Consider the following 11,763-nt stretch of genomic DNA (forward strand, 5'->3'; position numbering starts at 1 on the left):
CAGCCCTAAATTAAAATGTGGTAACTTATAAACCAGTGAAATGGATTATAATTCCCTACAGTGTGACTTTAATGAATTGATGTAATCATTAGCCAAAACTCATCAAGGCTCAAGAAAGGCTCATGAACATGAAGAACAAGGGAAGCTGCAGTTATAGTAGTTACTACTAACAAAAATTCTGGCAGGGATATTAAAACTCACATTCAAGGCTTAAGCCAGGGATCAGGATGATGTCTAATGCAGAAGTCCTACATGCCCCAGGGTATTCCTCTACTGAAAGGTATTTGGCTGAGATTATCTTTGTGGTCTCAGTAAGCATAGATGGATACTTGCATGAGTTAAATGCCATGGATTAAAACCTTCAGGCTTGACAAAGACCACCAAATCCTACAGGTGTGTCCATCAGAGACCAAAAGTACATTAGTCACAGCATGGGTAAGGAAATCAGGTCTTTTCCCAAGTGGAGGCAGGCAGCAGGTTTCACATGTCAGCAGGATGATGTAAAACAAGGCTGAAGTGAGCTATTCCCAGTCCCTCACCTCCCTGGGATGTTATCTTGTACTCACTGTTCCCTGCTCGCTCATGCAATGATGAGTGCACTGTGCTCTCCTCATGAGGCCAAGGCCTAAAGAAAAACATGACGACCATGTTAAGGAAAAATGGCAGGGATGAGCTCTAGTTTTCAAGGAACAACGATGACTTCAGCCAGGAAAATAGTGCTTGTAACACTGGGAGCAGTATGAGACTTGAGGGCATGTCTAGTGAGAGGGGAGGGGTTTTCATCTGATTTGGGGGAGCTACAGAGCTAAGTTCACTTACAGAGACAAACAAGATGTTCAGCGAGGTGAGCCCTCAGCCAGCAAGAACAGAAGAGGCTGAGCAGAAATTCACAGGTGCCACCCACTCCTCAGCACAGTCACTAAAGGACTGCTAACACCTTCTTCCTTCTCTTTGCTGTAGGGTCGTGGTTTTCTCCTCTCTTCATCGCTGTGATCACCCTGGGATTGCAGTGGCCAAAGGAAGCTGCAACCTTCCCGGCCATGCCCCTTTCCAACCTGTTTGCCAATGCTGTGCTGAGGGCTCAGCACCTTCACCTCCTGGCTGCTGAGACGTACAAAGAGTTTGTAAGTGTTGCGGTATCGGGGCATCTCCTCCTCATTAGCTTGGTGGTTTGGGGACTGTGCCATGGCTGTGTCAACCTAGAGCCAGTATAAGTTTCTAGAAAGAGATATTTTTAACTGTTGGTGTCTTCTCTGTCAGCTCAGGGTGAGGAAAGAAGGCCTTAGTAAGACAGGACAGGTTATGGCAGACCTCTTTGCAAGATTTCCTGAGTTGGTCACCTATGGCCCTTGCTAATTCTGAGTGTTTAAAAGTATTCAATCTCTGCTACTGCCAACAGCACACATGAGTTGTCTGCTTTGGTGAGACCTGTCCATGGGGGTCTTCTACTCCTAGGGAGAACCCAGTCCAAATATTTTGTGCATGTACATTAGCACTTTGGCTTAACGAGAGGATGACCTTTAATTCCAGTAACTCTTGAGCCAACTGTGAACTCCTGCTTCCTATCTGACAGTCCTGCACAGAGATACTTTTTATTTCGTATTTCTTTCTCGCAAAGAGTAACCGTTCAGAACAGCCTGAGAAAAGTGTCTATGGTCTTCCGCCAGTACACAGGCAACAAGAGATCTGAGTGTATTTGGGATGTCCCCACAGGAACGCACCTATATTCCGGAGGACCAGAGACACGCCAACAAAAATTCCCAGTCAGCATTTTGTTACTCGGAAACCATTCCTGCTCCCACAGGGAAGGATGATGCCCAGCAGAAATCAGTAAGTTCTCTCCCTCGGGCAAGCACAGACCTATTTTAAGAGCCCAACTGTGTTTCAATATGGGAACAGAGGGTTTCCATCTGTAAGGTTTAACATCTCCAGCACTTCTTGAGGTACTGTTCTTCCTCTCCCATTTCACTTTGCACACCCTGCATGCAGAAAGAAAGACTCTTTCGGGTTAGGCTATAAATCATATCCCATAGCAAGGAGGAGAAAAAAATACTTTCTGCACAGGACAGATTTCTGGGTGGTACTCCTCAGCTCACAAACAAATTTATATCTGCCAAAGCTGCGGAAGCAGTGACATCTCTGGGTCACCTTTGGGCTGTTTCAGAGGGATAAGGTCACATGGGTAACTCCACAACTCACCTGCACAGCTTTGACCGCTGTTTTTTTCTTTTCAGGACATGGAGCTTCTTCGGTTTTCACTGGTTCTTATCCAGTCCTGGTTGACCCCGGTGCAGTACTTAAGCAAGGTGTTCACAAACAACCTGGTTTTTGGCACCTCAGACAGAGTCTATGAAAAACTGAAGGACCTAGAAGAAGGGATCCAAGCCCTGATGAGGGTAAGTTGCAGATGTGTCATGATTACAGAATACCAGGGATCTCCTGGACACAAGGCACGAAGCTCTCAGAGTCTTCCACAGGATCCAAAGACCACGACAAACCTCCCCACCTCCACTCCAAAGACCAGGGGCATCCCTTCAACTTTGTTTTTTTTAACACAATCAAATCACGGCACTCCATCGCACACACTTCTTCACTGGGGAGTACCAGAAAAAACAAAACAGATGTTAATAACACTGCTATAACCACTCAGATAACAGCACAGACTAGGAATATCACAACAGTCTAGACCCCAAGTCTTTCCAAACCTAGCACCAAAGGATACTCAATTGGTTAAATCTACTATACAAATAGCAATGCAAGAATGTTTGCTACATCACCACACAAAATACTTTCAAGGGAAGTAAATGATGCAAGGATCTGCAACATGACTTTAAGGACTAATGACATTTTATAGAAGCAAACCTTGTAAGTCTGTGTACAGGTGGAAGCCCATACTCTGATGCCTCTCTCTTAAATGAGATTTACAGTATAGAGCATCTAGACAGGTGAGAGATAGAGAATGATCTTCAGAAAGGTCACTCAATTTCTTTTTTGTCTTTTTAAATGAAACTGTTCACTGCCTATCAGGATCCCCTGTCAGATGAGTTCACTCTGTAAGTAAGTCTATCTGCCAGCACCACAATGTAGCTAGAGCTCTGAGATCTAGATCTGTGAGAAATGAGTCTGGACACTTATTTACATCTTCAAGCATCTAAACAACGCTGAAAGTCAAGCCTTGAGAGTAGAAAGAGATCTTCTGACCTGGCGCTTCAGCTGGAGAAAGCAGGTATATGTATCAGTTCCATTTCCAGATTTTGGTCTCCATTTGATATGTGCTAGGACATTGAAAAGTGGTATACAGAAACTAAACAAATAATCATATTGTGTTCATTTAAGACACTGTTTACTTAACCAAAAAAGTTCTATTTGCTGTGTCAGCTGGTGAGCAAAGCAGGGCAGGAGGGGTGGCAGATCGCAGATCTCTGAGCTCCAGATGCTCAAAGCCTGGGTCTGGGTTAGAGCTTTGTTCACTGGGAAAGTGGGAGAAAAAACAGAATTATTTGCTCGGTTCCCCATCTCCTTGGCTAGGGTTGCTATGGAGAAACCCTACAAATCTCCACATTTTTGAAGACCCCAAAAGACAGAGTCTTCCCTTCCTGCAGCATTTGGTCCAGCTCGCTTCTTGCTGGCAGTTTCATATGCATGAAATTGTGTTTGTGTAACATCATCCCTGTACAATTGCTATTCTTGCAAACATATAGACTTGAGAGTACTTTGACATATGAGGTCATAAGAGAAAAAAAAAATTCCTTTAAAGCGAGGTGGGAAAAGGGACTTGAAACTTCCCTGAAAACAGTGAAGAAGGTCTGACTTTGAACAGAGAGCCACAGCATGTAAGAAAAATGTGGAAGGGTGCGGGAATGGGCTGGAGGGGAAGCGTGACGTGAGGGAATGTCCCAGCGTCGCAAGAGGAGCCCCAGCACCTTCGATGACGCTCAATCCCGGGCCTGTCTGCCCTCCTTCCGCTTCCATCTCCCTCCAGCCTCCCCGGCCTGCTCCGCTCAGCCTCGTCCTTCCTCCCCGTTAACGCCGGTGCCTCCTTGCAGGAGCTGGACGACCGGAGCCCTCGCGGGCCGCCACTCCTCAAATCCACCTACGACAAATTCGACATCCACCTGCGCAACGAGGACGCCCTGCTGAAGAACTACGGCCTGCTGTCGTGCTTCAAGAAGGACCTGCACAAGGTGGAGACCTACCTGAAGGTGATGAAGTGCCGGCGCTTCGGCGAGAGCAACTGCACCATCTGAGGGAGGCGACGGGGCCCCCGACCCCGCCGCGCGCGGCCCTGGCACCCCTCTGCTGAGGAAGAAGAGCCGGGGGCCACTCCCGACCCTCCGCCGGGAGCCCCCTCTCCTGTAACGGGAACCGGTTGGGCCCGAGGAGAATAAACCTGCTACCCGCTGAAGCTGTGCGTGTCTCGCTGCCTCCCGGGGAGCCCCCCGGGGCGAGGTGGGCTGGGGTGGGCGATCGGGGGCGCCGGCCATATCCCCCTCTCGGGGCGCCGGGGGGGCTGAGGGCGGCGGGGCCGGGGCGGGCCGAGGGGCCGGGCCGGAGCCGCCTTCCCCGCTCCGGGCCTGGCATGGCGGAGGTGGTGGAGTTCCGGGTGCCGGTGGGGAGCGCCCAGACGCTGCTGGTCTGGGGGCTGGAGGAGGCGCCGGGCCTGGAGGTGAGGCGAAGCCGGGCCGCGACCCCCGGGGCTGCGCGGGGCTGCGTCCGCGTCCGTGTCCTCCCGGGGCCGAGGAGCGGGGGGCCGAGGCCGCGTCCTCCCCGCTCCCCCAGCCCTGAGGCCGCGGTTCCTCCTCGCCTGCGCTGGCCTTTTCTCCCACCACCTTCCCCACGCGCTAATAATGCATTTTTTATTTCTTTTATGATTATTATTTCGCGGTTTTGTTGTTCCATTGGGCCCCGTGCGGCCCTGCGGGGGCGGCAGGGGTGGCCGCTGGCCCCGGTGCCTCTCTGCGCCGCGGCCGGTTTCCCCGGCTTCTCGGCCTGGCGAAACGCTTCAGCGCCCTTCAAGGAAGCAGCGAAACGCCGCCAGCGGCTGTCTGCGAAGCCGAAGTTCCTGGGAAACCGGCAAAATGTGGAAGAGCGGAAATAAAATCCTGTTAGTCTATCTGCAAAATACAGCGTTAATGCTGTACTGAAGCTTTAACAGGGCAGCACACATGCAAAGCGGAGAGTAAGAGGCAGCCTGGGATGAGGATAACTCGGGAGACAGAAAATCCCACGTCTGTCTTTCCTCTCAGTTCAGAGGCGGGATAATATTGGGAAGGAGACACTGGCAGGGTAAGAGATCTGGCCAGTTTGGGCTTACTTTTATGGGAAGCAAAGATGTTATCTGCCAGATACTCATGTTATGTTCAGTCTTGCTGATTATTCCAGGGATTACTACTGTTACATGGCAAGAACAGCACTAAAACACTCCTCATTTTCTAAGTAATTAGGTCTTGGGAATAGTCCTGTCTCTGTGGCTGTTGCTCAGGCTCTGGAGCAGCAGCAGATGTTCCTCAAAACACCTGTGTTTTTCTTGCTTTTCCTCAGCATTCCCTGTTTTCAGTGTTTTCCAAATTTGGGCTACTCTACTCGGTGCGAGCACACAGAAATGCTGCTGTGGCAGGGCCTGGGTATTATGCCATCATTAAGTTTTATTCATCTGGAGATGCCAACAGAGCCCAGCGCGCATGCAACGGGCAAAGACTGTTTCAGAAATCTCCCTTGAAGGTAAGTAGAATGGCCCCAGGTGTGAAACTTCCAGGACTCACCATCCTAACCTGCAGCAAGAGGGTGAAATATTTGTTAACCTCCTCAGTGGCAGTCCCTGTGCTTTTGCATGAAAGTTTGCTAACTTTTTGCTGGGTGCTACCATCATACCCTGTGACATCCCCCACTGCTGGCAATAGTAGCATCCAGGTAGCATTTAAGAAGTAATGTGGCAGCATCCTTCTGCTGGAATCGTTTGTGCAAAGCAGGGTCCGTTCTTGGGTTACAAATATTTGACACATGTCAGAAACACCCATGTGATTAGTGAATGCATTCCCTACAAACTTCTCTCCCAGAGCCACCAATGGTGTGTCTGCAGTGGGAACCCTGGAAGCAAAGCCTGGATAATCAGGATTATTCCTTCCTCAACAGGTTTGTGTTTGCGCCAAGCAGAAAGTGTTTCAGCAGCAAGTTCTTGCTCTCAACAGCAACAAGTGCCAGGAACTGGCCAACCACTACCTTGGCTTTAACGGCTGGTCCAGTCGCATCATCACAGTAAGAGGCCCTTTATGTCCATCAGCTGTTGCTCCCTTTCCTCATCCCATATTCTCAATTGGGGCGGTTGATGGGATGAACAGAATTGTCCTCAAATCATTGTCCCTAGTAAAGACAGCCACAGGAGCTGCGTTTTGGACCACAAATGAGGATGTTCTGAAAGCCTGGGGAGAGAAGATTGCTGTGGGCAAGGGCACTGGCTGGGTTTCTGTTTATACAAATGGGGGGATCCGGTTTTCGTGTGGCTGTGTTTAAAGCAGTGCCAAAACTTGACAATAGTCTTCATGTGCTGAAAGTGTCTGAGATGACTAAGATTACAGGCTTGATTCCCAGAGGATAGGGACCCTGGGATATTTCTGAATTAGAGTCAAAACAGTGAATATCCCTGCTCTGGCTCTGCGGTATGCTACTGGCCTAGGGCTACACACTGCAGAGAAGGTCTGTGCTATGCAGGCGTGGGCCTAGGTGGTCAATATATCCCCTTTCTATTTAACTGTAATTATTTTGTGGTCTTCCCAACAGCTGCAGAATGTTTCTGGCTTTGATGATGATAATGAGGAGCTGGGAAAGACATTACAGAAGCGATCCCTTAAATACCTGTGTGCCGTAGAAGTAACGATGCCCAACCATGGGGTACGCACCAGGGGAGTTGGCCTCGGTGAGGCAGACGTAGAAAATGGTGAAGGTACGTTTTCGCTGCAGCTGAAAGTCTCTGCCGGCAGTTGTCAGACCCTGGTCATTCTTGCGTTTGCACATTATGTGAATCTAATGTAATATCTCAGTTTAGCTGGAGACAAGCATCTGGGGAGGCCTTGTAAGCCGCTGTGCTTTACAGCAACGAGTCCTAAGCATGTGTCTTCCCTCCCTGCTTCATACCGCTATTGCTTTTCTACCCTCTGTTCCCCTCTCTCTCTCTCTCACCTGTAGGATTATTCATTCCCCATTGCAGCCACTTTTGATGTGAGCATGCTGTGTGATTCCTAAGAGATCCTGTGCCTGTGGCACAGCCCAAATGCCTGCTGAGATCTCCACTGCCCGATGCCTTGGGCAGGGTCCTGACGAAGGGCTGAAGATGTGCTGCTTTGCCTGGGCTGGCACATGAAGCCCTTGTGAGGGCGCTGCCACGCTGCCAATTACTCGCAAAACATAAGCAGCTTTCTTATCAGATTCATAATGCTGCGTTCAGCTCCCAGATGAATTTGTTATGTTTCGTAGTACAAGGCAGTTTGTGTGCTTTCATATGCAGAGTGTCATCCTAACATCAATAACCCACGGCTCCTTGGGTTTAGATCCTCTCGAGTTTGTCACAGCCACAAGAAGAGTTCAGAAGCTTGCAGCTGGGAAAGCTTTGTCTAGCGCTTTTCAGAAGATACTCCTTGTGGTTTTAGGTAAGGCTTATTTTTGTATTAAACACTAGGGTGTTTGGGCTGATGACATTATAACTTTCATGAAAATGAATGTGAATTCTTTTTCCCACAACTTTGCTTAGAATTCAGTGGGTTTTTGGGCTCTCCACCAGAATTAAACTTGTGTGGTGGTTGGCAGTGATTTAACCGAGTGGTCCTGTCGCATGAGCTGTGTGAGTGAAAGGAAACACCCATCAGAAAGCTGTTTGTATGTGTTTTGGGTGTGGTGGGGTTTTGGTGTGTGTGTGTGTGTTTTTTGTTTTGTTTTGTTTTGTTTTTTAAGAGACCATTGAAACTGGTTTTAGAAAATGCAGAAGCCTAAAGTGTAAACCCTGGCAGGGAGAGCTTATTAGCATTGGACTTGCACATGCTGAATACGGATGTGAACAAATTCTGGTTCCAGGGGTAACATTAATGCAACTGCAGCATGTTGCATGTTCCTATCTGATTCCTGGCCCGGCGGTTGCTGTCAAAGGTCCACACCTCGCTGTTGTATGCGGTGTTGCTTCTTTGGGGCTACTATTGCTGCAGTTTGTAGCTATAGAAACTGGCTCTGTGCCTACCGAGAAACAGCCATATCTGCTTTCTGTGGATTCTAGGTGTTGTGCTCTTTGAGCTCGTAGATGACTCCTATTTATGTAGTATCTGAGTACTTCAGTCTTTTATGCGTTTATCTCATCAGGATGTAACCTCATGTGGTCAGGTCAGTGCTGCTATCCTTAATTCACACAGAGGAGACCTTCCCAGTAAACACCACTTCATGCTGAGTCACTGATACAGCAAAGCATCTGAGCAGGAACTTGCTCTGTTGAATCCAGCAGGATTTAAATACCTGTCAGATTCTTCCCATGGGTTCTTTAAGATGTCCTTTAGAGAGATGCATCTCTGGACTCAGATGCTTTGCAGTGATTCCTGCCTTCTGGCCCATCACATAACAGAGACCAGCAATTATCATGCTGCTTCTTCTCCATCTATTTCTGCTTCCTCACTTTCAATTTCCTCTCCATTTAGTAAGAGCCTTTTAATCTTCTGCAGAGAAGACAGGCACATAGGCCTGAGAAAAAGGCAGCTCTAGAGATTCACAACATGCTGTTTAAGTTGTACCATGCGGTAACTACCACTTTTCTCCTCCATGCCTGATAATTAACATCACAAACCCTTCAGTTCTTTCCTTCCTGGGCACTTTCAGAACTGTAACAGTCCTCGAAGTGATGGAGCCCAATCCTGCTTCCGCTGGAGCTTGCTTGACAGTAGAAACAAGATCAGCCCCTCTGTTTCTGTGCCCAGCCATGACAGTAGGAGTCACGAGCTCTGTCCACGTCCATAGTAACGCTGCAGCCAGCAAGCACCACTTAAACCACTAGGGAAAGTTCAGTGTTTCATAGTAAGATGGTTGTGTTATGTAAAAGAACAAATAAGCTAGAACCCCACGGTCTGCTATGGGACAATAAAATGCCCTATTCCATCTACAATCATTCAGAACAACCAGCCACCCCCTCTGAATGCAGTTATGAAGTAGATTCATCCTGTTCAGTCAGATCCCAAGAAAGGGTTTAGGGTATGTTTATTGTTATTACACACAGTTGTGTCTCTGGCTGTTTATTCTGTGTGTTGTTTCAGACAATGGTAAAGTGGCTGTGGAGTACAACTCCACCCAGGAGGAGCCCACAGACTCCCTAACAGAGGAGGAACTGAAGGGACTTATTCAGGTAAACCCAGTGGGTATTTAGCTTTGCACGATAGCTGTGTGATACCTCTAGAGATGAGAGATATGGTTGTTACTACTACGATCTCTGACGTCCTCTTTTTGTGCAATGATCTAAACTTGAAGTTCAGAAAGTAATCACATCTTGAAATTGTATAGCATGCTAAGGTTTTAAAAGTCTTAATTTCTTGGGCATCTTTGTGCAGAGATGTGTGTACATTTTAAATAGCACAGGAAAATGAGCAGTTGGATGATGTGGGCTGACAAGTCTCACACATGACTGTGTCCAGGCCTGCTTTTTCATAGCATCTGTGAGAGTGAAAATCCCAGTAAAGTTACAGTAAGCTAAAGCAAATGACTTTTAAGTTCTTAAATGAAACTCCCCATCAAGAAATGAATTTCATAAATTTATTCTTACCCTAGAAGGAATGATTGTTAAAAGGCTGTGTGAAATACCTGCAGGTAGTTGTGGGATCTCTTAGCATGCAAAGAACAAAAATATTCAGGTACAATAATAAAACTTTTATCATCATGCTCAATGAGATGGAGTTCTGAATGCTAGCCTTTGTACACAGCAAGTCCTGAGCAGGGGATTTTCATCTTGCTTAGTTTGAAAGCAGTTATTTTCCAGGGAAGGTCACTGATACGGTGCTCTTTCGAAAGCAAGCATCAGTCTCACATGATGTGTCAGCAATGCACAGTACAGTGTCCAGCTCCTCCTGCAACTTGCATTAAGGAAATGTCTAATGAACCTTATGACACATTACCCCATTTGATGACACTGAGTCACCTGGTATCCATGGACAGAGCTACCTTCCTTTCTTGCTGCAGAGTAACAGTAAAATACGAGGTATTTTTGTGTGTGAAGTAACTAATATCCATCAGAAATATCAGTTGGGAGGAAATTTCTGCTGTTTTGTTCTCTCTGTGCATTTTCTTCTGCACTGCCCCTTTTATCTAACTTTATTTAAACCCACGGAGAAGTGACCTAACATTTAATGGCCATTAGAGAAGTGTGCAGCAAAGCGAGGCAGAAAGCCTGCTGCTTCTCAAACCTCTGTTTAAAAAAAGAGTCGTCCCTCACTTCCCCTGCAGTCTCGCTTTCCTAGTGATGGTGCGTGGGAGTTGATTCAGTGTTGTCTCCGCAAGGCACATACCAGCCTGGTGCAGCTAGCTAGCAGATAGGAATTCAGAACAACTTGCTTGGGAGGAGAACTGCTGGGTGTCCTTTCGGTTCACTGCCTTGTGATTTTGGTCAGTCATTCTGAAATAGAAAGGTTCCTGAGTTTGTAGATACCATGGGGGTCGTCTCTTGTACATGGTAAAAATACATTTTGTTTCCAGGTGCAGAGAGAAGTTAAAATACGTGGTAGAGAAACAAATTCACTCTTGATTTCTCTTCTCAGGTCAATGAATTGTCCTTGGAACAGTTTGACTTCGAAGAAGAAGAAGTTTTGTCTGAGCTCAGTTTTGATGATGAGCTCCCTCAACAGGAGGCGCTGTCTAATTAGTGCAGCCTGGACTTTAGATATTTTCTAAAAATGCTGCAGTATCTGATTGACAGTGAAAGTCTAAAGCGGTGGAAATGACATGTGCCTCATATCCACCACTTTCTTCTTCCCCAACTATGTAACAATGAAAGAAATGGGCAATAAACCTAGTGTTACTAAAATTAAGCCCAAAAACGTATGCCGTTCTTGGAGAAGAAAGTGTTTTCCTGTCAACTTATCCAGGTCAGCTATATATGGAAGTCAGCTTAGCTGTATGGTTATTATTTAGACAGCATATCAGATGTGCATAGCACTTAAAAATAAAACAAACAGGCCCTTCCTGGAAGAGCTACAGTGCAGGTTAGATCTGATCTGCAAGAGAGCACCAGAGATGGGTAGAAATAGCTGTCTTACCAGCAGGAGTAGCTGTAGGACTTAACACATGTGCACACAGGCACAGATAAATGTATTTCTGTAGGTGAAATTTCTTTTAAAGAGATAAGCCTAAGTCCTGTGTTGATCTATTGAACCAAGTAGCTGGGACATTATCGTGATGTAAAGCAAAGGTTCTTTTTAAAGCTGTGAACATATGTTTTCCATTAAATTAAGTAAAATCATATTTTATAGCTGTTCATGTGATAAATGAACCTCGGAGGCAGGATATTCAATGGGAAGGTACATTAAGGTCCGCAAATCACAAAGGTGCATGTTGGGGAAGATAATTCTTGTTTTGGTAACAAACCCCTGCTCAGCTGTTTTTTTTTTAATCTCTGTGGCTGGAAGAAGGTGACTGAGACGCGGGAGAGCTCAGGGAAGAGCCACGTGGGTGACTGAGATCTGTCATGCAAACCTTGAAATGAGAGATGTTGGGAGTGTGGCGTATTTAACTTAACAAAAAGAGGAAGGG

General features: G+C 46.9%; 2 protein-coding genes across 2 annotated transcripts; both read left to right on the forward strand.

Moving 5' to 3' along the window:
- Positions 1 to 976: 976 nt before the first annotated feature.
- Positions 977 to 4,405, forward strand: GH1 (growth hormone 1). Its single transcript, XM_067312031.1, has 4 exons — positions 977 to 1,124; positions 1,714 to 1,830; positions 2,235 to 2,396; positions 4,047 to 4,405. The coding sequence occupies exons 1-4, from the start codon at positions 1,041 to 1,043 to the stop codon at positions 4,245 to 4,247; spliced, it is 564 nt and encodes a 187-aa protein (XP_067168132.1). The 5' UTR covers positions 977 to 1,040; the 3' UTR covers positions 4,248 to 4,405.
- Positions 4,406 to 4,567: 162 nt separating this feature from the next.
- RDM1 (RAD52 motif containing 1) lies at positions 4,568 to 11,473 on the forward strand. The gene is made up of 7 exons (XM_067312030.1): positions 4,568 to 4,666; positions 5,542 to 5,721; positions 6,133 to 6,255; positions 6,778 to 6,940; positions 7,545 to 7,643; positions 9,282 to 9,370; positions 10,773 to 11,473. The coding sequence occupies exons 1-7, from the start codon at positions 4,580 to 4,582 to the stop codon at positions 10,875 to 10,877; spliced, it is 846 nt and encodes a 281-aa protein (XP_067168131.1). The 5' UTR covers positions 4,568 to 4,579; the 3' UTR covers positions 10,878 to 11,473.
- The last annotated feature ends 290 nt before the right edge of the window (positions 11,474 to 11,763 follow it).

The sequence above is a fragment of the Apteryx mantelli genome, chromosome 28, assembly GCF_036417845.1.
Source record: "Apteryx mantelli isolate bAptMan1 chromosome 28, bAptMan1.hap1, whole genome shotgun sequence".
Classification (NCBI taxonomy): domain Eukaryota; kingdom Metazoa; phylum Chordata; class Aves; order Apterygiformes; family Apterygidae; genus Apteryx; species Apteryx mantelli.

Bases quoted from the DNA above. Each gene is read 5' to 3' on its own strand.
- GH1 (XM_067312031.1), top strand. From the start codon at position 1,041: ATGCCCCTTTCCAACCTGTTTGCCAATGCTGTGCTGAGGGCTCAGCAC. The intron at 1,831-2,234 runs GTAAGTTCTCTC...TTTTCTTTTCAG, and splicing joins ATGATGCCCAGCAGAAATCA to GACATGGAGCTTCTTCGGTT. The intron at 2,397-4,046 runs GTAAGTTGCAGA...GCCTCCTTGCAG, and splicing joins GGATCCAAGCCCTGATGAGG to GAGCTGGACGACCGGAGCCC.
- RDM1 (XM_067312030.1), top strand. From the start codon at position 4,580: ATGGCGGAGGTGGTGGAGTTCCGGGTGCCGGTGGGGAGCGCCCAGACG. The intron at 4,667-5,541 runs GTGAGGCGAAGC...GCTTTTCCTCAG, and splicing joins AGGAGGCGCCGGGCCTGGAG to CATTCCCTGTTTTCAGTGTT. The intron at 6,941-7,544 runs GTACGTTTTCGC...CCTTGGGTTTAG, and splicing joins AGACGTAGAAAATGGTGAAG to ATCCTCTCGAGTTTGTCACA.